Raw genomic sequence first — 27,491 nt, forward strand, 5'->3', positions numbered from 1 at the left:
ACTGGAATCGCCGCAGGTCGCCGGTGTGACCGGTGATCTGTGGCATTCGCTGATATGGGGGAGGGGGGTCCCAGGACATCAGGGTGTACCTGTATGCCCTTGGTCCTTAAGGGGGTAAATTGCTAGTGACAAGTCTTTCAAAAAGAATAGAGGCTGTTGTGACACCAAAAAGGGTGTGGAAAGTTGGTACTGGGGCAAACCTATTTGTTTTGGAATAATTTTTGTCAAGTTAATACCATTAGTGGAAGATCATAAAACATGAAAAGATACACAATTTACAAACTTTCTTGGTAAAATTGTATTTTTGACATTTGTACACTTTGTTACAAAACTGTATAGTACTAAAATTATTTCATTTCTTTTTCTTAATCATAATTTGGTCAGAAACTTTACATCCATGTGCATTTTCTGGACAGATACAAAAACAAGTTTTTTTTTGTGTGTTAGATATATTCATTGATTACCCCGATAACACTCAACGTAAGACTTGTCTTAAGATAAATATATTAGTAAATAAATATTCTGAGAACATCTCCATAAATGAAAAAGGGCACACATATACATATAACATACACACGTTTGTTGTTGTTTTCAGCTTTTTACAAACAATTTTAAAAATATAAAAAAAAAAATAAAAAAAAAATATTCTTACTGGTAGAAGCTTTGATTGGAAAAGATATATCCCAAAATAGGTTTCCTCATAATATTCTTTTAAGTGCTACACAATATCTGTTAAAGCTGCAGTACCAAAAAGGCAAGAAATAAAAACAGAACAAAACAAAAAAAAAAACATACAAATATAAATGTAAAAAAAAAAAGAAAAAAAAAAATTACCGTTGCTCCCTTGAAAAAAAAAAAAAAAAGTACTTTTATTTTACAAATTTCTAGAAAAATTATTCTGGTCAATGTGATTCTATTAAAACATATTATATAATCATGGTCTTTTGTAAAGGGAAGTATTTAATAACCAATGAAGAATTAATGTCTATACAATTCATATAAGAATAACCTTGCATATAAAACTAGCGTAGTCCAAAAGCACTATTTGCTCAGAGAAACCAATCAGAATAGAGTTTTTATTTTTAATAACTTTATTGGGTAATGTAAAAATGTATTTGGCTGTTATTAACTGCTCCCAGTTTTAAATATTGCCTCCTACAGCAACCAATCACAGCTCAGCTAGTTAAGATATTAAAGCTAAGCTGTGATTGGTTGCCTTAAGAAAAAACTGTTTACGATTAATCTGGCAATTGTTTTAACAGGTGAAGCACTCATCCGTGACTTTCTAGAGAGCAATGGATTAAATGGCAATAGACTGATCTCATAAGTATACCCCAGTATGGTACACAAGGCACTTAATGGTGGGCAGGAAGGCATGTGTTTAAGAAGTGGGCAATTAACAATAATTGGCCAACACACCATGCGTACTATAATGAGTTATACCATATACCACATATGATCTCAACTTTATAACCCTCGCTCTAATCTGCCAATGGTTGTCCAGTGCCAACTCATTCATGTACAGCTCATTATCTCCGGAGAATTAATGGGGAGAGGCACATGGCAGCGTGCTTCTCTTCCCAGCTTGTAGTATATGTCCAGACTTCTAAAGGAGCCGCAGGACGTAGATCACTGAGAGCTGGGGACTGAAGCTTCAGATCCATATTATAATTATTTTCTTGGTCAAGAAATTACATGGTCAATATCTTTACATTATATACATTTTTTTTTTTAAAGAGAGCATGTGGGTACGCAACAACCGATACCCATTAGTTGATCAATCTATGCAGCTCCTAACTACATGATCCAGCAAGATCAAAATATTATTGACTATAGGGAGATATGCAAAAATAATTCCAATATGTCTTGTGCCCTGTCCAACATTAAACAGACTAGAATTGTTAGCAGCATTTTAATTTCAGTGCTGGTGAGACCTGTAAGGCTATGCTGCTTTCTGGATGCACAGACAACAATATGGAATTGAACAGAACATGTTCTATTGTGTTAGATCTAAATACGTCACATTAGTACAAGTCATCAATAGCAAACTATTTAGTACTGCGGTTCAACACACGAGAGCAAACAAGTACCCGATCCAATGTTAGCTTGAAGTATCACCAAATTGTCTTATCTCTTAACCAAAGGCAGGCATTACCCTGAGCTTATTACAGAGCTGTTTGCTAGAGAACAGCCACCCGAAAGGTCTCTTTTCCTACAGTAGTATTAACAATAATGAGTTAACATGTCTGCCTCTTTAACCAGACCCTAACACTATACTAATACCAAATGCTAACTGCAAGTCACAAAAATATTGTCCAAGTATAATTAAATTATTTCACTTTAGCTTTCATATAGGGGATACCTAGCTACCGGTCAGTACTGCAGGGCTCCAGCTCAATATGCCAGAACTTGCTAGGACAATTTCTATTCAAATTGAACAATCATAATATTAGATAAAAATATGTTTTAATGCTCAAAACGATATTCTGTATAGTTTTTTTTAATTTTATTTATCATTCAGCACAGACTATATTCTGTATAGTTTTTTTATTTTTTATTTATCATTCAGCACAGACTATATTCTGTATAGGTTTTTTTATTTATTTATCATCCAGCACAGACTATATTCTGTATATATATTTTTTAATTTATTTATCATCCAGCACAGACTATATTCTGTATAGGTTTTATTTTTTAATTTTTCATTCAACACATTTTAATAATTTACAAAAGACATCACCAAGAATGCAGTCTATCAAGTCCATAAGAAACCAATGACCTAACTGAAGCCTATTTGTCACCAGACCCAGTATCCCTACTAAAGTAGATACAGCAATGAAAGGGAATAGTCAGTAAAAAGAAAAGTAGTTACAAGTTCCAAAAACTTCCCCTATCTGGAAAATAAAAGAAAACAGGAAGTACTGAATTTGGTACAAAAACTCTTTTGCCACAAAAATGGTTGGCAAGTATAGTGGACCAATTCATTTTAAAGGGAACCTATCCGGACATTTTACGCCCTTTTCTGCTTGATTGACATCCCACAGTCCAGAATATGTCATTACAGTCAGCTTTGGCAGGAATCTGGTGCGTGCACAGAGAAGTAAGGTGTATTGGCCTCTGCTTCATCGGCGGAGCTGGATTGTAATAACTAGATGGCTTGTTTCCTAGAATTTTGCATGTGCTGTGTTCTAACCTTGTATTTTTATATAATGCACCAAAAAAAAAGAAACATATAGGAATGTGCTTAGAATCCTTCTTCCCTACAGTCTAAGGCAGTGGTCGAAGTTTAGAAACATACAATGTCCAGATAGGTTTCCCTTAAAAAAAAATTTTTTTTTTTTAAAAGTGCAGTCAATATGCACTTTGCAATGTATTAAATGCAAAATAGAAAGGATTCTGGCCTGAAATATTTTTATAAAGCTAAAGGGAAAGCTCCATATTTTCAATTCTATTGCTTCACTGAAAAGTGTATGAATTATTTACTAATGCTAAAGCTCTTCAATACAGCCGGTGTCTCCTCCACTTCTTAGTAACACATGTCATTCTGACATCTCATTAACTCTTATGGACAGAAGGTAAATCATAAAACATGGTTAATGGTGGTGCATATTCTTGCTTAGTTTTTATTAAAAATACATATTTAATTCCCAAGTCGTCAATATGAGAATATAATGTGTATGAGTGGTAATATAAAAACTATGGCATTTTAATGTTCAGTATTTCCCACTGCACAGTATATTGTTTTACTCTATTAAAACTCTTGCTAGGAGAGGAGTGGCACTAGGGAGAGGGCATGTTTTTACTGATAAACCCCCCCCCGGCATGTTTGAACATATTGGCTAGGTCAACTTGATAGTTCACTCATCTGAGACTGCTGGGGAAACCTCAACACTTCATGGGAAACCTCATCAAGTAATAGATTAAAATATTATATTCGAAACAATGTAAAGATCCATGTTTATTATGAAGCAGCAGCAGGAGGCTAGAAGTAGCAGAAAAAGAGGTAAAACGTTATCACAGCTTTCTCCTCTTGGTGTGGCTGCTGCTGGTTTTAGGTGTATGTATTGAAAGATTTAGATTTACTCTTTACAAGCAGCTGTAGCCTTCTCTAACAAATTAGTCCTATACATGCAGCTGTATCCTCCCCTCTTAGCTGGGCTGCATAATACACAAAGAAACTTCCAAGGGGTACTCCGGGGTAATATTTTTTATTTTTTTTAAATCAACTGGTGCCATAAAGTTAAACAGATTTGTAAATTACTTCTATTAAAAAATCGTAACCCTTCCAGTACTTATAAGCTGATGAATACTACAGAGGAAATTCTTTTCTTTTTGGAACAGAGCTCTCTGCTGACATCACAAGCACAGTGCTCTCTGCTGACATCTCTGTCCATTTTAGGAACTGTCCAGAGCAGCATATGTTTGCTATGGGGATTTTCTCCTACTCTGGACAATTCTTAAAATGGACAGAGGTGTCAGTAGAGAGCACTGTGCTCGTTTAACTTTCGTGCACCAGTTGATTTAAAAAATAAAAAAAAAAGTTTTCCACCGGAGTACCCCTTTAATACATGGCTGATAAATAATATTCTGTACTTAGTAATGTTTAGGTTCCTGGAGGGAGGTAAGGAAAATTTTCACCTGGCATTAGCTGTCTACTGGGATTCACATTCATTGCCTAGATTTTTTTGCTAATTTATAAGAAAAATAGGCAATCCAATTCTCCCATTGTATTATATGGACCAGAAACTCTATAAAGTGGCTCAACAAGGGAATTTATTTGCTCATCACATATCCTGACCAGATCTCAGCACTAGGTTCCACTTTACCAATAGAGTTAGCTCCTCCCCTCACAGTTTGTACCATCCGGAATAGAAGAGTCTGTCTTCAGACCTTTCTAAAGTTAAAGTAAACCCTGTGTCAATGTAAAGGTCTATCTATGCACACTAAGAAATTTCCCCGCTGCATTCAGTCAGTGCATCCATGTTGCCCAGAATTTATTCATGGAGATAAGCAGTGGTATGAAAAGTCTCCTTGACTAACAGGCTTTTCTGAGCGGTTTCTACTGAAAGAGTGTATCTGAACATCCACCATGGAACTTCAGTAGTGTGCACAGAGCAGCATAATCCCATGGGATTCAACTGCAAGCAAATTCCCCGAGCTGAAAATCTTCAGTGTGTATGGGCGTTATTACTGGAGGAAGTAATCAGATTCGCTAATGATACGTATTTGAGAAATGTCTTATAATTTCCTCTACCATTACTTAATCTATTTCTCAGAAACAATGAGTCCGCTTTAAAGATTGCCATACACCTGAAAAAGCTCCACCAAAAACCTTCACATTCTGATAAAGACAAAAGTGCAAAGGTAAATAAAGACTGACACCTACAGCCAAGGGAGGGTTGGGAGACCACATTTTAGGTAACTTTTTCGTAATATGTGTGTCAAGCTTTAATCTTGAGGAAGTAAAAGCAACTGGCTGGAAAAAAAATCCAATGTGTCCAGTAGGTTTCCTCCAAAAATGATGAAATCTGCCAATCTAATATGTAGAAGCAATGCAAGTGCTGGAATAAAAATGCAGACTGATCAATATAAGATCACAAGGGGAAAAACAGCTGATTTTTGTTAATCCTAATATAATCCATATATTTGGCATGGAAATGTATCAGTAAGTGCATGGGCTGAGTAATATTTAGGTGTTGCATGATCATATGCCATTACGATGAGATCTATGAATGAGTTGATAACTTGATATAAATCCTAACATTGCTGAATACGGATAAAATAACCTCTCTCGCCACACATGAATGCTCTCATAAATTATATTTTAGGACACTCCTTATTATTGGGCTTTACATGGGGTGCAGTATTGCCTAAGGTTTTGTAGCCGTTATCTTAATCACATCCTGTTGTAGAAAATGTTTTTAACTAAGCCAAGACATAAGGTCACCGGTTCACTAAAAACACATGGCAACAATGGCTGGGCTACTCACTGGATGCCTACCTGGGTGTTCTATACCAATAGAAAGCATAGAGAGCTGAGTATCAGCTGAATGAATAACATCCCTATTTAGGTGGCACTCATAGGAACACATCTGCAGTTTAGTATAAACAGTGTACCTAGTGGAATTATTATTCATGAAAATATACCCTTCCCACAAAAACTAGTGACATCACTAAGGCACAAAGTGAAATGGGCAAAACCAGTCCAAAAAAACAAAATGGCTGCTTTCACTGGGGGAAGTAAATATGTTTTAACCAGGACCAGTTTTTTTTTTTTACATATTGCTTGCAAACTGACTTACTGATATATAAACACAAACCATTCTAAAAATATGGCATGAAAATAAACATTTAAAATATATTTGCATTGCACAAATACATTCATGTAAAAAATTATTATTGTAACATAAAAGTGGTTTTAGCTTATGATCATTACAAAGAATGCACCATAAATATAAACTGCAGCTATATAGAATACAAATTAGGACAATGTTTAGCAAAGGCTCAACTTAAATACAAAATAATTTGTCATTTAAAGAGGCAGACAAAAACAAAGTTAACCCCTGATCACTCTTTTTTGTATTTTTTCCAGGCTTCATAGCCAACAGATAAAAATAATATTAATATTTTGTTTATTTTATTGAAAAAATATATATCTCTTTTTCATCAGGAAAAGACAGTTCTTGCGCATGTACAAACTCACAAGGAAAAAAAAAATCTAAAACAGCAACCAAAAAATAATATATATTTATATATATATTTATATTTATATATATATATATTTATAAAATAAAAGATAAAAAATAAAAACACCTAAACAAATAACACAGATTCTCCAATTGCTGAGTCCAGGGAATAAAGCAGGTAAAAGTGGTTGTACTGTGTTGTGGATTCCAGATCATGGTGAAATTAGTCCAACTCTTGTCAAAAATATTTATAAAATAAAAATTGTGTATTTTTTTATTCTTCTTTTATTAAAAGTTCATAAAATATTCCACAAGATTCGATCTAATCCTAGTAGTTTGTATCCTTAGTGCTCAGTCTTTGTCTGTGGGGTGACAGCCTGTTGAACATGGAACACAAGACAGAAATATAAATGACATTGAAAATGACCAGCCCAAAACTTAGTAATATCACAAACTAATGAGAACAAAAATACAAAAAAGCAAAAGATATAGTAAGACTTAAACATAGAAAGTACTACAAACTAGCTAATGTATGATCCCAAACAAACAAAAAAAATACACATTATGAGGATGCAAAAACATTCCCACATGCATGCAATGACCAATGGCTGCACCAGGTTCCATATGCTGCAGCAGCATCATCATGAAGCCATTTGGCCTCCGCATGCATGTTCTCCTTGGCGTGAACTCTAGGACACAAATCATCTCACTGCATGAAACTTTCTGTAAGGAAAGAAGCTAAACAAGACCAACTAGACAAGTAAATGACCAGGGATACTAGAGATTAGAAGACAATAAACCCTACAAATCCCAGAGAAAATGCTACTACAGGTGCACTACAATGGCAGGCACTATAACCATTTTTGGTAATACTATAGGATATAAGTTTAGTCATAAGCCAGACATACTGAACAGCCAACAGAAATGTGTTTAGGCCAAATGTACCTGAGCAAAGTGTCAGAAAAGTACTGTCTGTTTTGTATAACATTAATGTAGATTACTCAAACTTGCTTACTTTGTAATCACTCTACATAGACACTGTAAACCAAGTTAATATTATGAACAAAAAAACATTTAGTCTAAAATATTGTCTTATTACCTGTGACATTTCCAGATGCCTCTGTTCCTGTGTTTCGACACAGGGCACGAGTCTCCTCTACTAGCACACAAGGTCCTTCTTGGCAGTAAAGTACCTCCTCCTCATCGTCATCACCCTCCATCTCCCAAGAGACATGTCCCACACAATCTAAGCCACCCTCGTAGCCTGGATCTTCGGGAATGATGGGTATTGGTTGACCAGCTTCACGCCCAGCCACCGCAGCAGCAGCTGCTGCCGCTGCTGCCTCTGCCAGGGCATACTGAATGCTGACGGCATAGTCCTCAGAGTAGCAGCTTCCATGATTTTCCTCATAGAGGCAGCAGGACCGGGCAGAATGGCCAAGTACTGACCCTGGCTCTGTCCGGTGTAAAAGGCTGGAGGTAACACTGTACAAGCCTCCACTGGAGGGTGCAGCTGTTGCTTGTTGGGGTTCAGTACCCATATACAAGTTTGTGCAGTCCGGATTGAGATCTCCAGTAGGCCTTTGAAAACAACAAGGGCAGCCATTTTCAGGCCCCCGCCAGTCTCTTCCACCTCCTTGTGAGATGGAGCAAGAGGCTTCTGGGACTAACCCAGAGGCCACAGCAGCCCCTCGGCGCTCTAGGGATGAATTGCTGCTATAATTCATTTCCAGGCTGCAGCTAGACAGGCGGTCCCGAGAGGAAGAATTTGGGAAAGTCTGGTGAGGTCTGCAGTCTGACAACCCTCTTCCAAGTCCTGTCCCAACATCCCCCCCACATGCAGTGGCATCCCCTACTCCAGTCCTAGCAGGACTTCGACTCCTGTACACATATGGATCAAAGTCACTACTGAGAGAGCTTCGAAAGGTGGAGCAGCTGCCATATACTCCCTGGTTGCTTGCCTCCGTGCAGTCCAGCATGGAATCGCTAGATGAGGCATGTCCCTTTGCTGAGCTGGTGCTGGAACTGGAGCTACTGTCACTGCAGGGTACATCAGCTAAGTAGCCACTACAAACTGAGCGATGTTGGTGCTGACTATGAAGGAAGCAGCTCCCACTAGCTGATGTAGGAGCCATGTGCATCATGGTGGGAGCAGGCTGGTATAACAAATTAGCACCCGTCTGAAAGGCATGGTTCAAGCCCTTTTCCATTCCTCTAGGTAGCTGACTACCACCTGCTGTTTCCTGGTGATGTGGGTAACTCAACCCCTGAAAGTAGTAGTGCTGGTACATGGTTTCATATTGGGAGTAACAGGTAGCAGTATTGAAGCCTCTTCCTCCATACTTGGAACGCCGGAAGCCATGACCAGCTTGTGCATATGAAGCATGTTCCAGATCACAGTGATGGCCTGGAGCTGACTGATCTATTGATACAGGCCTGTATCCAGTAAGAAAAGGAGGCTCCACTGGTCGCTCCACAGTAAGTACCGTTATGGGATTGCCATGAGGGCCCATGCTGGTGCGAGTTGGATATGCAGCAATCGGTCCAGTACGTTGTACCCTTCCTGGGTAATGGACAGGGAGAATAACCCTCTGTTGCTGTTGGTGTCGCCCACGACTGCCTGAGCTGTCAACACACACAGTACCATGACCTCCTTTCTTTTGCTCTGTCATGTAAGAAAACAAAATATGTAAAGTGTCAGCACCTAAAATAATGTTTAAAACAGTAATATGTTTTAAAATATTATAGATAAAACCCACAGCATATTTTATTATGAGGTCAGTAAAGTAGAATTTGTAGAAAGGGAAGGCTATGTAAAAAAAACATTATTAAACAAAACATAAAAACATTATTAAACAAGAAATAACTATGCTTTTAAATCCCAAACTAAATCCTTTATGTAGCAGAGAGATGAATGTGCCGGCACTGCTGCAGCTTGCTGGCAACAAGACAATCACTGAATGCTGACCTCTATGAACCACACCTGGTCCTTTATGTTAAAAGCTTTAAAGATTATTTTTGTGGTCTAATATACTTTTATTTTTACTATTAGATATCCCACTTACCGATAATATTATGCCTACAATGTGGGCATGTATGATTTTGTAAAAGCCATGGGTCCACACACCTCTTGTGAAACCGATGTGTGCAAGGAATGACTCTCAGCTCCTAGGTTAAAGGGAGAAAGCAAAAAAATACATAAGACACAATGAAGAGGACACACAACACCGACAGTAGGCTCGGCTCTTAAAGTGAAACAGACAGACACTGATGTACAAAGAAGGTGTGAATGATGAACACAGTATTACCTAGACAGGGCCATAAACAACAATTCAGACTAACAAAATACACCCATTAATATAACAAACTTCTTAGTACAGAAAAAAGTATTTAAGACCTTTATGTCATTTGTGGACCATTAGTTTTGGCTGTAAGGATGATGTCTTTTACAAATCTTATTTACAAAAAGATAGATTACTATTCAAAAGACGAAGCAATGAAGTACAGGTTAATATATAGAACACATATAATATATACTTTCTGATGACCATCATCAATTGCGGGATCTTACCTCCCCATCAATATATTTTTCAAGGCATATGGCACAGTCTGAGGTTGAACTGCTACTGAGTGTATCAAGCCCTCCGCAGCTACCCTCATGAGGTACTTTGCCCTTGGCTTTAAATTTTCTGGTCTCCATTTTTTCTAGTGCCTGAACTGCCATCCTATTCATGGAGTTCTGTAAGAGAAGTTCATCATGATAAATACTCAAATAAGTAAAATAACGCAAACATTATTATACAAGAGTAGAGTGTCTTTCCAAACACAGCAATGCAAGGGAACCAAGTATCTTCATCTCGTGTTATGGATTTTTGACAGATTTACCATTTGTTCATGTCAGGTTTTTCCTGATTTTGCACATAGACTGAAAAAAGTCCTGATTACTTAATTATGTCATGTGCCCAATTTGGCGCAAATTGTCTCATAATGGCACGACTGAACTCCCAGCCAAATACATTAAGGCTAGGTTCGCATTGTCGCTGTAGTCCATCCCGTACTGGGTCCAAACGGCCCCAAAACAGATCGGAGAACAACTGTCTACACCAGGTCACCGCAGAGTCCTGACGGATCCCACTGACTTGAATGGGGTCTGTCAGGGATACGGTAGTTTACCAGATGAAGTTCTGTATAACGAAGCCTGAGAGCAATGTGAACGAGCCCAAACAAGTTGACTGTTAGTAAAGCTGATAGAATGTGAAAACAATACCCCAATATGTAGGGATTTTGCAATTCAGACTATTGTAGTAAATCTGGACCAATGTGTGCACTGGCTGTCACTTTTTCATAGACTTTAATTAAACAAATTATTGCATAAAAGAGAAACTTATGCTTTTTTACGTAGGCATTTTTGTTTTCATTTTACAATGTGTGAACTTAGCCTTAAAAGGGAATTCAAAAATCAATTATTCCTCATAGGATTAATACAATCAATGTATACCTGGCTTCTTCTTTGCTTTAATTTGATCTTGATAAGGAGAATAAGGCAGACCAGTGACACCACCACAAAGAAGGCCAAGAAGATACCCATATCAAAGTATTCAGTAGGTTGCTGTACAGGAAACAAAAAAAAAAAAAAAAAAAAAAAAAAAAAAAGAGACAATTACTACAAAATATATTAAAAGAAACCATAACCACTCACTTTTGGGTGTAGGTTAGTGCTGGGCGGTATGGCCTAAAATGAATATCACGTTTTTTTTTTAAATTTATTATCGCGGTATCACGGTATTACCGCCTGTCTCCCCCCCCCTCCACGAGAGGGGTCCCTGCGCCCACTAGCGGTGTCACAAGAATGCCGAGCGCTACCATCACCGCTAGCTGGGTCCCTGTGCCCCCTAGCGGTGTCACAAGAAAGCCGAGCGCGATCGCTACCATCACCGCTAGCGGGGTCCCTGTGCCCACTAGCGTTGTCACAAGAATGCCGAGCGCGATTGTGGCTCTGTTCCCCGTCCCTGTCAGCTCTCAGGGTAAGGGAAAAGATTTAAAAGCCTTGCGCGCAGCTAACGTAGTACTGCGCAGGCGCAGCACTACGCAAATAGTGTAGGGCTAACGTAGGCAGCGCTAGGAGCCTAGCGTTAGCCCTACGCTATTTGCGTAGTGCTGCGCCTGCGCAGTACTACGTTAGCTGCGCGCGAGGCTTTTAAATCTGTTCCCGTACCCTGAGAGCCGACAGGGATGGGGAACAGAGCCGCGCTCGCGCACAGCATTCTTGTGACACCGCTAGCGGGCACAGGGACCCTGCTAGCGGTGATGGTAGCGATCGCGTTCATGGGAGGCATTCTTGTGACACCGCTAGTGGGCACATGGATCCTGCTAGTGGTGGGGATTGATCGTGGTCGCGGGGACACTGGCTGACCGGAGGGTGGGGGAGGGGCCTGACCGGTATAGCGGTATGGGCAAAAATCCATACCGTGGGAGAAAAAAAAAACGGTATCCGGTTCATACCGGTATACCGCCCAGCACTAGTGTAGGTGGTCTGTAATGGTTCTTTATCATCCAAAACAATATATACAAGGGCATTTCCAAGAATTGTAAAGCTTACCCGAGGTGGACGGTGCTGAATTCTTGCTCGTGCACCTTTCTGCTTGTTGACAATGTTCATGAGTTTAATAGCATCAGTGCCTTTCATATATACAACTGGCCTTTTAAGTGGATCTTCCAAGCCTTGATTCAGCTGTAAGAGAGAAGGAGTATTACAGATGAAAAGCCGAATTTTCCCAGCAAATGGAAAATGTATAATTATCTTAATATATTGGATCTACATATTTAAAAAAGAAAACGGAGAGCAGTGCTGGTAGAGGCTTATATGTGGGTGATGCGGATTAAAACGCTGTTTAACTTTTCCAGATCCCTTACATCCATTATATGTTTAATATAAACAATATCATGGTCACCAATAGTTTCTATGTGCAGCAGGTCGGTCACTGCATCAGCTGGAAGAACTGATAGGTTCTGAAGTCAGAAATCTGAAATAAGGCTGAAGGGTTTTGTATTAATGAACTTAACATGGTAAAAGTCATTTAAATGGTCACTGTCACTTAAAAAAACATGTAATGATGTAGAGAGATGTCCAACGTTTTCATTGGTCGAGGACTGAGTGTTCAAGACCCCGACGGATCGCTAGAACAAACTGGGCGAAGAGCGTGTTAAGCGAAACAAACTTATGGATTGTCTCGGTCAGCACACACTTTTTTCTCTGTTCAGTTTTCAGGTTTAAAAAAAAAAAAAAAAAAAAAAAAAAAAAAAAGACTTGCAGATTTTCTTTGGACCCATTGAAGACAATGGGTTGCAATAAAATTGGCTGCACATTTTCCACAGCGAGTGTAAAAATTTGGGGATAAATTGTTTTTATTTTAACACAAGCACTTTCAGAATACATTATAGGCCTAAAAATTACTGAGCTTTATGACCTGCATGTGTAAAACTCAACAGAGTGTGTGTATACATGTATATGCTCCAGCATAACTTCTCAACTGCTGGAGATATTTTGATTATTGGTACACATCTTTCTTGTATGTCAAATAAAATATAGTACTAGATAGGTACTGTTTCCGCAGCCTGAGTGTAATGCAATCAGGAGACGTACTGGAAGTCCCATGCACGTCAACTGGCTTTCCAGTACAATTCCGGGTTGTGTTATTTTCAGACTTTGGAGATATAAAGATATAAAATGTGGCACCCCGTAATTGACCGTCCAAGCACAGCCCACATCATCGCTCTGCTTCGTCTGCTTACGGAGCAGAGTGATGACCAGGGCTGTCAATCACACAGAAGGGGCGTGATTACATTATACCTCCACATCCAGAAGGCTACTTATGGGGCCTGGGGGTGTCTAAACAATCTGGAGGGCAAGTGTCAGGAATGTGTAACTCCCTAGAAATCTGACAGCACTTTCAGCTCTGCAAACGGCTGCTCCATGTTGAGGGTTTTTTGCAGCCAACTCCCATACAAAGGTAAGACATACCTGCTCAACGGCATCAGGGTTGTCTGAGACATCAAAGATAACTGCTGTAGCCCCTCTCTGCACCGCCCGCTTAGCCTACAACACAAAAAGAAAGAAAAATCAGACAATATATGAGATTTTTTTTTTTTTTTATCAATTACAGTTTGCTATCAGCAATATAACTTTTTAATGTATTCTCTTTTTATTATAACACCTTTAGATGTTATGGATGCAGATATATAATCTAATATCATAAGTAATATATCTTATGGCTATAATTTGAATCAGACAAGATTGCAACGGATAAGGGGCTCAATATATATACATAGATGAGTGGTTTAACACTGACAACTTACAAACGTTACAGTTTGGACTTGTTTATACTGAGGAAATTCAATGAATTTCTTATTGGATTTGTGCCACTCACAATAATTCAGAATCAACATTTTTTTGTTTTGGGCAACTTGCAACTAGGCAAAGAATTGACAGCATGAAGAAAAGAACCTTGATCCAGAATTTTTTTTAAGCTTAACTGGCAAAAGAACAAAAGGAAGACATGTATCTACAAAACAGAGATAACTATTTTAGTAATGGAAAATTTCCCCACCTAAAGAATGTCTGCATTTATATTACATTGTATTCTAATGGATTTTAGAGATACTTTAGTGTTAAAACATAGGTACTAAAAATGTGCAACAAGAGGAGCAGTAAACAAGAACATTCCGGATGCAATATTAGCCTCTTCCCACTAGGGGTCATACATGCACAGTTTGTATTAAAACATTCTAGAGGCTCAAGAATATCTCAGTGTGTGTTTACGTAGTATGAGGCTGCACAGAAAACTCTACAAGATGGTGATACCCCTCCACTACAAAAAGTGCTGGTATATTATTACATTATGCCATCGCTTTATGAATACTAAGGGCCTGCCCTCTGGGACATTCACTGACCCCAAAAAGCAAGCGTACAAAGTACTAGATGTAGCCCTGCAACTCTTTCATGTTTTTTCCCTGCAGAGCGGCTTCTTATTCAAATGAATGGGGCCTGTAGCTCGGAGCACCTTGAAAGGGTGCACAGACAAGGTCACGTGTATGTTCTGCATATAACCCAAGAATTAATGGGGTATGCCAAAAATGTAACGTTTGCAATATTTGTACAGGGTATTCTAAAAGTCATGGCTGCCATACAGCTGCACATGTCTGGGTCTACATCTGACGTATTTGTTGGGTGTACATACTACACACTGAACATATCTTAAAATATCCATTACAAATGTAATGATAAAAGTGGGGGTTCCAGAGGTTGAAGGTTTACAGATCAGAAAGTGATAGCAGTTTCACCAGGGTGCTGGTACCTAAGGGTCCCCAAGGCACCTCTGTCTCATATGAAGATGCCAATATAATAAATGGCACATAGTAGACATGGGGTCCTGTTACAGATTTTGCATTAGGGCCCAGAAACTTAAAGTTACATCTCTACAATCACCTTTAATATAAAATAAAAAAAAAAAAATTATATATATATCTCTCATTGGGATCTATTCACCCATATAATTAATTTATCTGTCCAACATATACGTCGGACCCAGACAACTGTATCCCATGACTACAATTACTGTAAAGCCCTTGTAATGGAAAGCATAGTCAATATCACTGTTGAATAATTGTAAATAAATAAAACAAATAAAGTGATGCTCCCACGTAGTGGTATTTCTTGGAATCAAGAGTATAAAAAGCTAACTTCTATTAAAGAGTACCTGTCATCAAACCATATTTTCTAAACTGACTCCCTAACTACTCCTGACACCCCTCCTGTCCGTAAAAAAAAATTCTGAGCTTTAACCCCTTAACGACCAAGGACGTATATTTACGTCCTTGGCCGGCTCCTGCGATATAACGTGGTGACCCCGCATCATATCGGGTCGGTCCCGGCATGTATCTGATGTCGGGACCCGGGGCTAATAGCGTGCGGCAGCGATCGCGGTGCCGCACGCTATTAACCCTTTAGACGCGGCGTTCAAAGTTGAACGCCGCGTCTAAACTGAAAGTGAAAGTTGCCCAGCTGCTCAGCGGGGCTGATCAGGACCACCGCAGTGAAAATGCGGTGTCCCGATCAGCTGGGACACGAGCGGAGGTCCTCTTACCTGTCTCCGGTGTGTCCCCTCGGCGATTGATTGCTCCAAGCCAGAGATGCAGGCTTGAGCAATCGACCGCCGATAACCCTGATCATTGCAAAGCTATGGTTTTGCAGTGAACAGTGCTGGCAATCAGTGTGTGCAGTGTTATAGGTCCCTATGGGAGCTATAACACTGCAAAAAAAAAAAAAAAAAAGTGTAAAAAAAAAGTTAATAAATGTCATTTAACCCTTTCCTTAATAAAAGTTCAAATCACCCCCCTTTTCCCATAAAAAAAACACCATGTAAATAAAAATAAATATAAACATATGTGGTATCGCCGCGTGCGGAAATGTCCGAACGAAAAAAATATATAATTAATTAAACCACATGGTCAATGGCGTACGCGCAAAAAAATTCCAAAGTCCAAAATAGCATATTTTTGGTCGCTTTTTATATCATGAAAAAATGAATAAAAAGCGATCAAAAAGTACGATCAATACAAAAATGGTACCGCTAAAAACTTCAGTTCACGGCGCAAAAAATGAGCCCTCATACCGCCCCGTATGTGGAAAAATAAAAGTTATAAGGGTCAGAAAAATGACAATTTTAAACGTATACATTTTCCTGCATGTAGTTATGATTTTTTACAGAAGTACGACAAAATAAAACCTATATATGTAGGGTATCATTTTAATCGTATGGACCTACAGAATAAAGATAAGATGTCATTTTTACCGAAAAATGTACTGCATAGAAACGGAAGCCCGCCAAAAGTTTTTTCTTCAATTTCGTCGCACAATGATTTTTTTCCCGTTTCGCCGTAGATTTTTGGGTAAAATGACTGATGTCACTGCAAAGTAGAATTGGTGGTGCAAAGAAATAAGCCATCATATGGATTTTTAGGTACAAAATTGAAAAGGTTATGATTTTTAAAAGGTGAGGAGGAAAAAACGAAAGTGGAAAAACGGAAAAACCGTGGTCCTTAAGGGGTTAAAAAGCTGTGTGTCATACTTTTCCCCTTGCTCACATTGTGTGAGCTCCTGACAAGAAAAAGTGGGCGTTTTCCAGCAGGCGCAACGTACCTGAAGCCTGAGAGAGCTGGGCCTCACCATGCTCCACACGCACTTCCCGAGTTTGGTCTCCTGCCAGGCCGGGAGGAGACCAAACTAACTGTTTGACTTGTGCAGGGAAAAGAACAGAGCCACCTAGTGGCTGTTTTTTCAGTCACATTAAAAACATATAAAAGGTTGAGAATTTTAACAGCAAGTAAATGGCAAAGTGTTTTATAATTACATAAGGAACAATATATTAAAAGTTTAGTTTGGTGACAGGTACTCTTTAAACTACAATGAATCTAATGCTCCAGCAGATCAGTTGGCTGTTCTGTGGCTGAAATCTATGATGGACTTGCCTAGGTCAGGGTTTACCAACCAGGGTGCCTCCAGCTGCTGCAAAACTACAACTCCCACCATGCCCAGACAACAGCTTTGCAAGAGTTGGATGCACCCTGCCTAAGAAACACTGGCGTAGAGGAAATCTCTTCACTGTGAACCTGGCCTAAGAAAGTCTAAACTGCCTTGATCCCACAGGATTCATCCAGATGCACCAAGTATACCCATTGACTATATCCATGCTACTAAACCTTTAGTGCTTCCAGCTCCCAGGCCAGCAAGGGTGTAGGTGCTAATAGTTAAAACATCATAGATGTAATGGGTATGCATTAACAATCAAAAAGAAAAAGGACAAAAAAGGTGGTTAACAGCCAGCAGCGAAACGCCACTGGCGTTTCGCTGCTGTTTTTAACCACCTTTTTTTGTCTTTTCTTCACACATAATAGGAGTAGGAGTTTTCACACATAGTATGAGTATCAGGGTAAAAAGGCCACACAGATTTAGAAAGAAAAAAGGGGCGAAATTAAAGCACCTACAAAGTAGTTTAGTGAAGTGCATGTTTAAGACCTCCATTCTGAAATGTAGTTTTTACATCTAAGGGTCATACATGTCTGAAATCCCTTTGAAAGTTGCGTTCTCAGACATTACTTTGTACCGTGCTCTTGGTAGGGCTGTGCAACTGGTGAGAGCACCTATCAAACACATTACACACACTTCATACATGCACTCCAGCATTCCACAAGCCTCACATATCCGGAACTTTAGAGCTGCTGGCTCCGACCTTGCAGGTTCTCTTGGCAGGAGATCAAAGCAGCAAACAGCAAGGAATGCAATCTCTTGCTCTGTTCTCCTATTCTCCTGCTCTTATTCTCACTCCCCTCTCTTAGCAACCCCCTTCTGTTTCTCTAGCGCTTTCTGTTATTACTTGCCCTATGTCGGTCATCTCCCTCTCTCATCAGCGCCATCCTCTAGATTATTATTTATTTCCTATAGTGCAGCCACTAGCCCTGGTACATAAAGTACATTTATAGAAAGTACAATCCAGTTCACACTACTTAAAACATATGGGGGTGATTTATGGTAACTAGAGCATGGAAAAAGTGGAACACTTGCCCATCGCCACTGCTCAGTTTTCTGCTTGCTTTTTCAGACGCCCTTCGGAAAATAAAGCAGCGACCTACTTTGGAGTCCAGGACAACCGCACTTCCTTTCCCTTGCAGTGGTCGTGATAAATCTCCTCGGATTTACAGATATATAAAGCTTGACAAGCTTACAATCTATAAGGGACAGAGGGACATATACCACACCCATATGCTAGAACTTGATACCATAGGCAGACTCCATGTATAAAGGGGGATATTTTAGTAGACAGAAACTAAAAACTTCCATAGTTCTCATTATAAATATATTTTGTGGCACCAACATCACATTTCTAGGCACATTGGCTACCTGACTTTTAGCATCGGTCTAGTCCCTGGTTAGATTAAATGCATGAAATACAATTATTGATACTAAATAGAAACGTATTTAACTTCCAGAAGAAGAAAAGCAGACAGTAATAAAAAAAAATTGATAAAGTTATTAAGTGGCAGACAAGAGCTTCTGGATGGGAAGTAGTTAATAAGGAGGTTTTTTTTTCTTCTAGTAATCCGCCCATGTTGTCAGGCTTTAGGGGAGCCCCAGGGAATAAAGGTGGAGCAAAGAAAAAGAAAAAATCTTTTGAACTAATTTTCCACACAAGACGCTTTGCCTCTTAATTATGAATGAGTTTCTAACAAGCACCGACGAGTACAGGGAGAGTCTACCAAGGAGGTACGGCCAGGCCTGGAAGTCCTTTTGTAGGAAACAAGGACCCGGGCTATAGAGCTGTGGGCTCGCTTAATCTCTACAGACATATGTTGTAATGGATGAGTTTACTGGCAGATGAAACATATCAGTGGAGAGACAACCATTACAAAGATCTCGCTCACTTGGGAATCTGATCGGATGTCAAATTTATTACAGAAGCCGAGGACTCACAGATGTTCTGATCTGTCACATCAAGAATTTATAAGAATGAAATCATCAGTAGGCTTCAGACTATCAGAGATAGCTAGCGGTCTGAGCATAGCGATACTGTAGGTGTCTATGGGGAGTAATGGGCATCAAACTCAATGAAGAAAGAAGGTGAGAAAATTTGGATCTCTGTCAGGCCTAGCAATGAACCGGAGCAAGTCATGTCTTCTACCACTCGATGAGAAAATAGGGGGCAAGCTGAGGGAGTTAAAAATAGTGGAGGACCTCAATATCTTTGAGTATTGTGGGGACGATTTATCAAAACCTGTTCAGAGGTAAAGTTGTTGAGTTGCCCATAGCAACCTATCAGATCGCTTCTTTCATTTTTCAGAGGCCTTTTCAAAAATGAAAGAAGCAATCCGATTGGTTGCTGTGGGAAACTCAGCAACTTTTCCTCTAGACAGGTTTTGATCACCATTAGAGATTCAATCCACACAAATAAGAACAAAAGCAGAGCCCTGATCATATTGTCCTGAATGCAGGAAAATCTTTATTCCAGGTGTAGGTACATAGTGCGGGGGAGTGGACACACAAGGATGACTTCAGGCAATGGTCCATATCGTGCAGCCGCGTTTTTTCAGGCCCTGAGGGCCTGAAGAAGCGCGGCTACGCGATACGGACCATTGCCTGAAGTCCTCCCTGTGTGTCTGCTCCCCCGCACTATGCTCCTGTAATAAAGATTTGCTGCATTCAAGACAATACAGTCGGTGCTCCACTTTCTTATTTGTGTGGATTAATGCTGAACTGCTATAGCATAGTACCTATACCCAGCGCCTACTGGAATAGCTTTAAAGGGGTGGCGTGAAGAGCTGCATGTTACACAGGTGTTTAGTTGAGCAGTGCTGAGACCGTTGAACTGTGTTGGTGTACTATTTAGAGATTAAAATCACATCGAGAATTGAGGATTACAAGAAAATCAACTTCAACCTCATGATTGTGAAACTTAATATGAATGTAGCGGTATGGCCTAAATTGCCACTCTCTATGGCGGATGATCACAGGTAAGGTATTGGCCTGTTTTCTCACAGGAATGAGAAGTCTATTGGTCCAGTCACCATCCTTCAGATCACACTTGAGCCTCCCAAAAGGATTACCTCCATTTCTTACTTTTTGGGCATTGAGTGTCATGCATCACCTTTAGGCTCCAAGGTTTAAAAATAAAAAAATTAATAAAATAAAAGCAATGTCTCTTAATGAAAAGTGCAGTCAACCATGGTAATTTTCTCACATACCAGTCTTAATCAATCCCTCGCCAATGCAGAAATTCACTGAATTTATCAAGAGTATCATGAATATCAGTACAGGAACTACACTCATCATAGCCATTCTGTTATCAAAGCCATTCTCTCTCTCTTCTACTTCAGCTAATACAAGTGTGCATATGGTGATGAGATTTAAAGGGGTACTCCGGTGGCAAACATTCTTTTTATCAACTGGTGCCATAAAGTTAAACAGATTTGTAAATTACTTCTATTAAAAAAAACCTTAATCCTTCGAGTACTTATTAGCTGCAGAATACTACAGAGAAGATTTTTTTCTTTTTGAAACACAGTACTCTCTGCTGACATCTCTGTCCATTTTTGGAACTTTCCAGAGCAGCATATGTTTGCTATGGGGATTTTCTCCTACTTTGGACAGTTCCTAAAATGGACAGAGATGTCAGCAGAGAGCACTGTGCTCGTGATTCAGCAGAGAGCTCTGTGTTCCAAAAAGAAAATGATTTCTTCTGTAGTATTCAGCAGCTAATAAGTACTGGAAGGATTAAGACTTTAATAGAAGTAATTTACAAATCTGTTTAACTTTCTGGCACCTGTTGATTTAAAAAATAAAAAGTTTTCCACCGGAGTACCCCTTTAAATAGGCACGGTCATTTGAACAAACTCTGCATGGATCAGTAGTACAAGTGAGTGAATAAAAGAAACTTTGTTGCATATCTTATTAGACGAAAAAAGCTTATATCTCCAGTTAACATGCTTCTTTCCTCTCCTGTGAGTCTGTATTCCAATCTAAAAATCAGCTCAGCTTTGCCCTGTGTCTGCGGTACAAGTCAATACAAGTCTAGGGAGGGGGAAGGGGGGACCTCCGCCCACCAGCTCTGTGAGAACTGCAAATTAGAGATAAAGCATGCAGAGCAAAACTCTGCTGAAAATGCCATATATAAGTTATATAATGGTCAAAAAAAGTGTACATATACTGGGCAGCTTTTCCTGAAAAGTCACCTGAAATGACAGGTACTCTTTAAAGGAGATATATCATGTTCAAAGACTTGTCCTATATCCGCAAGATAGGGGATAAGTTTAAGATCATGGGGGGCGACTACTGGGCCCCCTGCTTTCTCCGGGAACGGAGAGTGTCGACTCCCGCACAAAGTTGCGGCCAACAGGCCCCCTCCATATATCTCCATGGGAGAGCCATACAGCTATCTTCGGCTCTCCCATAGAGATATATGGAGTGGGGTGTTGGCCGCTGCTAGGTGTGGGGGTCAACAAGCTCTGTTCCTGGGGAGAGTTGCGTCGATCTAAAACCTCTCTATCCTGCGGAGAGGGGATCCATTTTTGTACGTGATACTTCTCCTTTAAGGCTTCTGTATGAAACAATATTTCTAGACAAACATACAGTAAGACGTCTCCAAAAGATCACCCCCTTATTCAGACCAGATTTTGTGTGACAGACTTTAATTCCACCAAACATGTTCTTTGAGAAGACAATTCTAATAGAAGACTACTTTTAGATGCAATTTTGTGTGATCTTCTCAAAGAAGTTTTGCTGTGCAGCAGTGTTTCCCAGCCAGAGTGCCTACAGCTGTTGCAAAACTACAACTCCCAGCACGCCAAAGTAGTTTTGCAACAACTTTTGTTATATACTGCACATTTTGTATGTAAATTTTAAGCATTTAAGACCAAATAAATAAATTGATTAATTATAGATAGACATACAACTACATGCGTGTGTACATCCAATAATATTCTGGTGTCCACATCAGAATAAATAAGCCCTCTTCCTTACATAACTGCACATAATAAAAGCATGAATGCATGTGCCAAATATGCCTTGCACGAACAGGGTGCTAACTGAACTTCAAGGACACTAAGTCCATACACCCGGCCGTGTGCACTGTTGCATCATCTTCCCAGCTTTGCCTTCGCAGTGATGTACAGTGATACCTTAGCAGCACAATAGAAGAACATCCTTAAGGCTGAGGTGTGGGGAATTTTACTATTGTGCGAAATGTGCAAAACCACCTAACAGGGCAAGTAAACTAATAGCCCAATAGGAATCTATTGTATGTAATGTGTTGCCGAGCTACATTTCTTACTTTCCAGCTTTCAAAGGGGTTTAAAAAGAGTCTATTAGGGTGTTTCCCAACCAGGGTGCCCCCCAGGTGTTGCAAAGCTACAATTCCCAGCATGCCCGGACAGCCTTTGGCTGTCCGGGCATGCTGGGAGTTGTAGCTTTGCAACAGCTGGAGACACCCTGGTTGGGAAACACTGGTCTATTAAAGGGAACCTGTTGTGAGATTTTATCTTCTTCTTCACCATTTCAGAGAGATGTTCCTGCCCACTTATGGGGCTGTCCTCCGCCAGCCCCATAAGTAGTCCCCTGGATGGGGAGCTATACTTACCTAGTCCCATCTTCTCCAGCTGTAATCATTGCCCGACTGTGTGTTTGACAACCCTGGCACTGCCCACGTCATCTCTTTGCTCTGTCTGCTTAGGGGGGGGGGGTTAATTAAAGGCGGAGAAAACAGAACTAGGTAAGTACAGTTCCCCGCCCAGGGGATTACTTATGTGGCTGGCGGGGTACACTTTCTAACTTCATAGCCTTACCATCCCGGAGCGCAGGAACATCTCCCGGGGATAGAGAGGAAGAAGATTTTACCATACATAACCAGTTGCCACGCATTATATATGGTATCATCATATGAAAGGTTCCCTTTTAGTCTTGCCTTCTTTTCAATATGTGGGGGGCTGTGTGTCCAGTGAAAGCATAGGGGGAAATGTATCAAAATTTGTGCAAAGGAAAAGTTTCCCATTTGCCCATAGCAACCAGATTGCTTCTTTCATTTTGCAGAGGCCTTGTTAAAAATGGGCAACTTGGCAACTTTTCCTCTGGAAGGTTTTGATAAATCTCCCCCATAGTGGGGGGGGGGGGGGGGGATTTATCACTGTATATGCAAATCAAGTTATTTTCCCTGCCATTTACCTGTAAATATGTCATGTGTGCTTGTACAAGATTTAAAGGGGTACTCCCGTGGAAAAAAACTTTTTTTTTTTTTTAAATCAACTGGTGCCAGAAAGTTAAACAGATTTGTAAATCACTTCTATTAAAAAGTCTTAATCCTTCCAGTACTTTTTAGGGGCTGTATACTAAAGAGAAATCCCAAAAAGAAATGCATTTCCTCTGATGTCATGACCACAGTGTTCTCTGCTGACCTCTGCTGTCCCTTTTAGAAACTGTCCAGAGCTGGAGAAAATCCCCATAGCAAACATATGCTGCTCCGGAAAGTTCCTAAAATGGACAGCAGAGGTCAGCAGAGAGCACTGTGGTCATGACATCAGAGGAAATGCATTTCATTTTTGGATTGCTCTTTAGTATACAGCCCCTAAAAAGAACTGGAAGGATTAAGATTTTTTAATAGAAGTGATTTACAAATCTGTTTAATTTTTTTTAAATCAACTGGTGCCAGAAAGTTAGTTTTCCACGGGAGTTCCCCCTTAATAATAATAAAAAAAGGTGCACATTCTTCATAGATAGCTTTGATCTCAAAGTTTCAAAGCGTGGTCTGGGCTGGAGTGAGACTAAGCAAAAATTTGCACAACAATTTACAACAATCTTAAAAGTGTGGCATATGAAGAACTTTTCCCTAGAAAGTTTTGCTAAAATAACTTAAGCAGTGTGGAAGTAAGAGAGTCACCATTTATGCATAAAAGTGCAACTATTGTACACACACAAAAAAAAAGCCGTGTATATACAATGATAAACGGGTCTATAGCAAAGATGTGTTTTCACGCGATACAAGCAATAAGTGCATAGCTGTCACCTCCACTCCTGTCGGTAACACTTTACTTTGCAGAGAATAGAACATTTGTTATCTACACCAGTATTCACTTTAAACATTTAGAACACCAAAAGGCATTAAGAACATCCATTTTTCTAAAATTTGGTGTCAATATTGTAAATTCATCTACAAACTATATGTATTTATTTATTTTTTAAACAGTGGCCTTCTTAATGTATCAGACCTGAAATATTTGAGGCGATGGTGTAAAGTGACCTTCCCGGGCACAGAAGGGGAGTCACAGGGCTAGTCAATACCACCCTTTGTGTTGGTGTCCCTTGGTCATTGGCATTATACAGTGAATGTAGAGTGAAAGAATTCAGGTATGTAACACCTAGTCTGCAAGTTTTAACAGTACTATCTTATTGCAGATATTTCACAATGATGCAGCTAGTATAAACACCATAGAACATGGCGGATTCCAAGAAACCATTCCATTCCTAATAAATTGTATCCAGATGCATCCAGGCCTGGTACAACTTACTATAAAAATGAACGCAACTGCTCAAATGTTATTCATCCTGATGTAAGGCAGATGGATCAGCTATCGGCATATGAAGGATGTTATCAAGTGATGTAACACAACTATATACATTGAAACCTTTCCACCTCTGAGAAAACCATCTCCTTATTCAGACCAGTTTTAGTGAAGGATTTTTAGTACACCATACATTATGCATAGTGTTTATTTTCTTTGAGAAGACCCCCCCTCATAGTAGACCACTTTTACATGCAATTTCTGGTGGTCTTCTCGAAGTAAGTGGTTATACTGTATCTCTAAACACCCTGCCAAAGTTCATCTACTAGTATTACACTTGGTAATGTAAAGGCATAGGTGAATGAAAACTTTGGAGGAGAAACCATGCCAAAGACAATCCAGTGTTAGGGTACATTCACACTGACTGATCCGCTGCGCATTTTACGCTGCGGATCAGCCGACAATGGACCCCTACATTGTGCCTCCAGCTGTGCCTGCTCATAGCAGCAATCCGCCACTACGAGCAGACACACTGCGATGTGCGAGTCGCCGCGCACATGCGCCGTATACTTGCACGCATTGCAGCTGCTCTCGGCCTAGCTCAGGGAGCAGGGGGTGCGGCTGCTATGTGTGCAAGTAAACTGCGCATGAGTGCGGCGACTCACACATCACAGCGTGTCTGCTCGTAGCGGCGGATTGCTGCTATGAGCAAGCACAGCTGGAGCCACAATGTAGGGGTCCATAGTCGGTGGATCCGCAGCACAAAATACGCCCTAATTCCTGCATTTTTCTTGGTGGATTTCTTGTAGATTTTCAGTACAGGGAGAATATCCAAAATGTATGTCTCAGAACAAAGCTATGCAATGTTGTTCCTTTTATACACATGGCACAAAAATGCAGGAATTAGGGCATTCTAAGGGTAAGCCATAAATATCTGATTCATGCAACCTCCCCATTCCCAAGTGGAAATGTTTATTTTACCAATATCATACTCCTAGCTCAAAGAACCCAATTTAACACCTACAAACCAATATAACTACTATAATGTATTATTAATTTCCCATTAAACAGATGTTGCCATCACAATTGACTTTCCTATGATGCACACTCAAGTCTGCTTCTTAGGTCACTTGGCTTCATATAAAAATTATTATTTATTTTTTTTTTTTTTTTAAGTGTGGGAGGATACTAGCGGAACCAGGAAGCCTATGCCAGCTCATGGAGAATATACAAGTACATACAAATCCTGGTTGGATTTATAACCTGGATCTTGGTACTGCAGTAGAACTGTACTAACCATTGAGCTATACTGTATGGCTAAACTGCCCAAAACCCAGAGCATCAGAACAACCATACATTTCTATCATTTACTGCTAATCTTTTCAGCTATTGTGCACAAAAATGAGAAGGATAGAGAAGACATGCACAAAAACATGTCTCCCAGCTATTATAATATTAATACACTGTCATTTACGGCAATGTCTGGAGAGTAATGGAACAGAGAAGTCTTTTCTGAACTTGACACTTCTGGTGAGACAACAATGGATGTGAACACCTTGTCAGCGATCCTATAGGTGCCACAGTCACCTTTGTCGCAGAGTTCATGCAGTTACTTTCCCAAGTTCCTCAGGCGACCCCAGCCTTGTGGGCGAGATGGAAGCGGTGAGAACACAGAGCAGGAGACAAGAAAACCCTGTTGGTTCTTGCAGCATTAACGGACGAGATTAATGATTAACAGATCAGAGGCAGTGGGTGGTTAATGTACAATTCACAGGTCATTCTGGCGGCGCTGATGAAAGGAAAGGAAGCAGGCAGCACTCCCAACCTTTTCTGCTGCAAAACATAAAGGAGAAATAAAAAGGGAAGGGGGGGGGGGAAGACACACTGGGGTCAGCCACTATGGGATGCAGACCTATTGTCGCTTGTAATATATTTTATAATTATCAGCTCACTGTTGTCTTTTTACCGTGTGGCTAGACAGACAGATCTATAATTCTATACATTAGTATGTATTACTTATTCAAAGCTCCATGATCCAATGTCCTAAAGAAGAGAATGAAATGCACCCACGATAGTAGGGGTAAAAAATGTCTGATGGTTTGGGGCCCCAACACTGGGACAGACACCAATCACTAGAACAGGGGTCAGGAACCCCCATTTCACCTCACTGCATCATCACTGTGAGAAGGTGTTTCAATGGAAGGGAGATTAATTGTGTCCCCTAGCGCAAGCAGTGGGTGTACTGTTTTCATCAGTCCCATAGGCTTTATAAAGGAGAAGTATTGCTCATGTTCAACTACCGCTCCACTCAAAGTTATTTTTACTGATGTCATGCAACAAGGAGGAACCACATCCTAATGTCCGTCCACAAGTAATGTTTAATGGAAGACTAAAGACACAGGGTGAAATCCGAAAGATGAACCATAAAATCACCTGCCTAATGTGTAGGTCCCCCCTACTGGCGCCAAAAGAGCTCCATCAGGGCATGGTCTACCCATGATTTCTGAAGATGTGCTAAGACCAGGCTCATCTTCTTCCATTCCTAAATAGTCCAATTCTGATATTCACCCTGGTTGGGAAACACTGCATTAGAGCAAGTCTTTGGGCCCATCTGCACTGCTGAATTTCCACAGGTGAAATTCCACTTGCAGCAAAGTTCAATAGTATTCAATGGGATTCTGCTGCAGAGTTCACACTGCAGAATTT

General features: G+C 40.0%; 1 protein-coding gene across 4 annotated transcripts in view; it reads right to left on the reverse strand.

The window, feature by feature from the left end:
• Positions 1 to 289: 289 nt before the first annotated feature.
• The window catches only part of ZNRF3 (zinc and ring finger 3), a 177,568-nt gene continuing 150,366 nt past the window's right edge, over positions 290 to 27,491 (reverse strand). For all 4 annotated transcript variants that reach the window (XM_056537224.1, XM_056537225.1, XM_056537226.1 and 1 more), the window contains exons 3-9: positions 13,708 to 13,782; positions 12,286 to 12,417; positions 11,185 to 11,295; positions 10,258 to 10,425; positions 9,752 to 9,854; positions 7,786 to 9,351; positions 290 to 7,063 (exon numbers count right to left, since the gene is read on the reverse strand). In XM_056537224.1, the coding sequence (XP_056393199.1) occupies positions 7,038 to 7,063; positions 7,786 to 9,351; positions 9,752 to 9,854; positions 10,258 to 10,425; positions 11,185 to 11,295; positions 12,286 to 12,417; positions 13,708 to 13,782 (2,181 nt within the window). In that variant the 3' untranslated portion in view covers positions 290 to 7,037. The remainder of the gene's footprint in view (positions 7,064 to 7,785; positions 9,352 to 9,751; positions 9,855 to 10,257; positions 10,426 to 11,184; positions 11,296 to 12,285; positions 12,418 to 13,707; positions 13,783 to 27,491) is intronic.

Source organism: Hyla sarda, chromosome 1 (assembly GCF_029499605.1).
Source record: "Hyla sarda isolate aHylSar1 chromosome 1, aHylSar1.hap1, whole genome shotgun sequence".
NCBI classification, from domain to species: Eukaryota; Metazoa; Chordata; class Amphibia; order Anura; family Hylidae; genus Hyla; species Hyla sarda.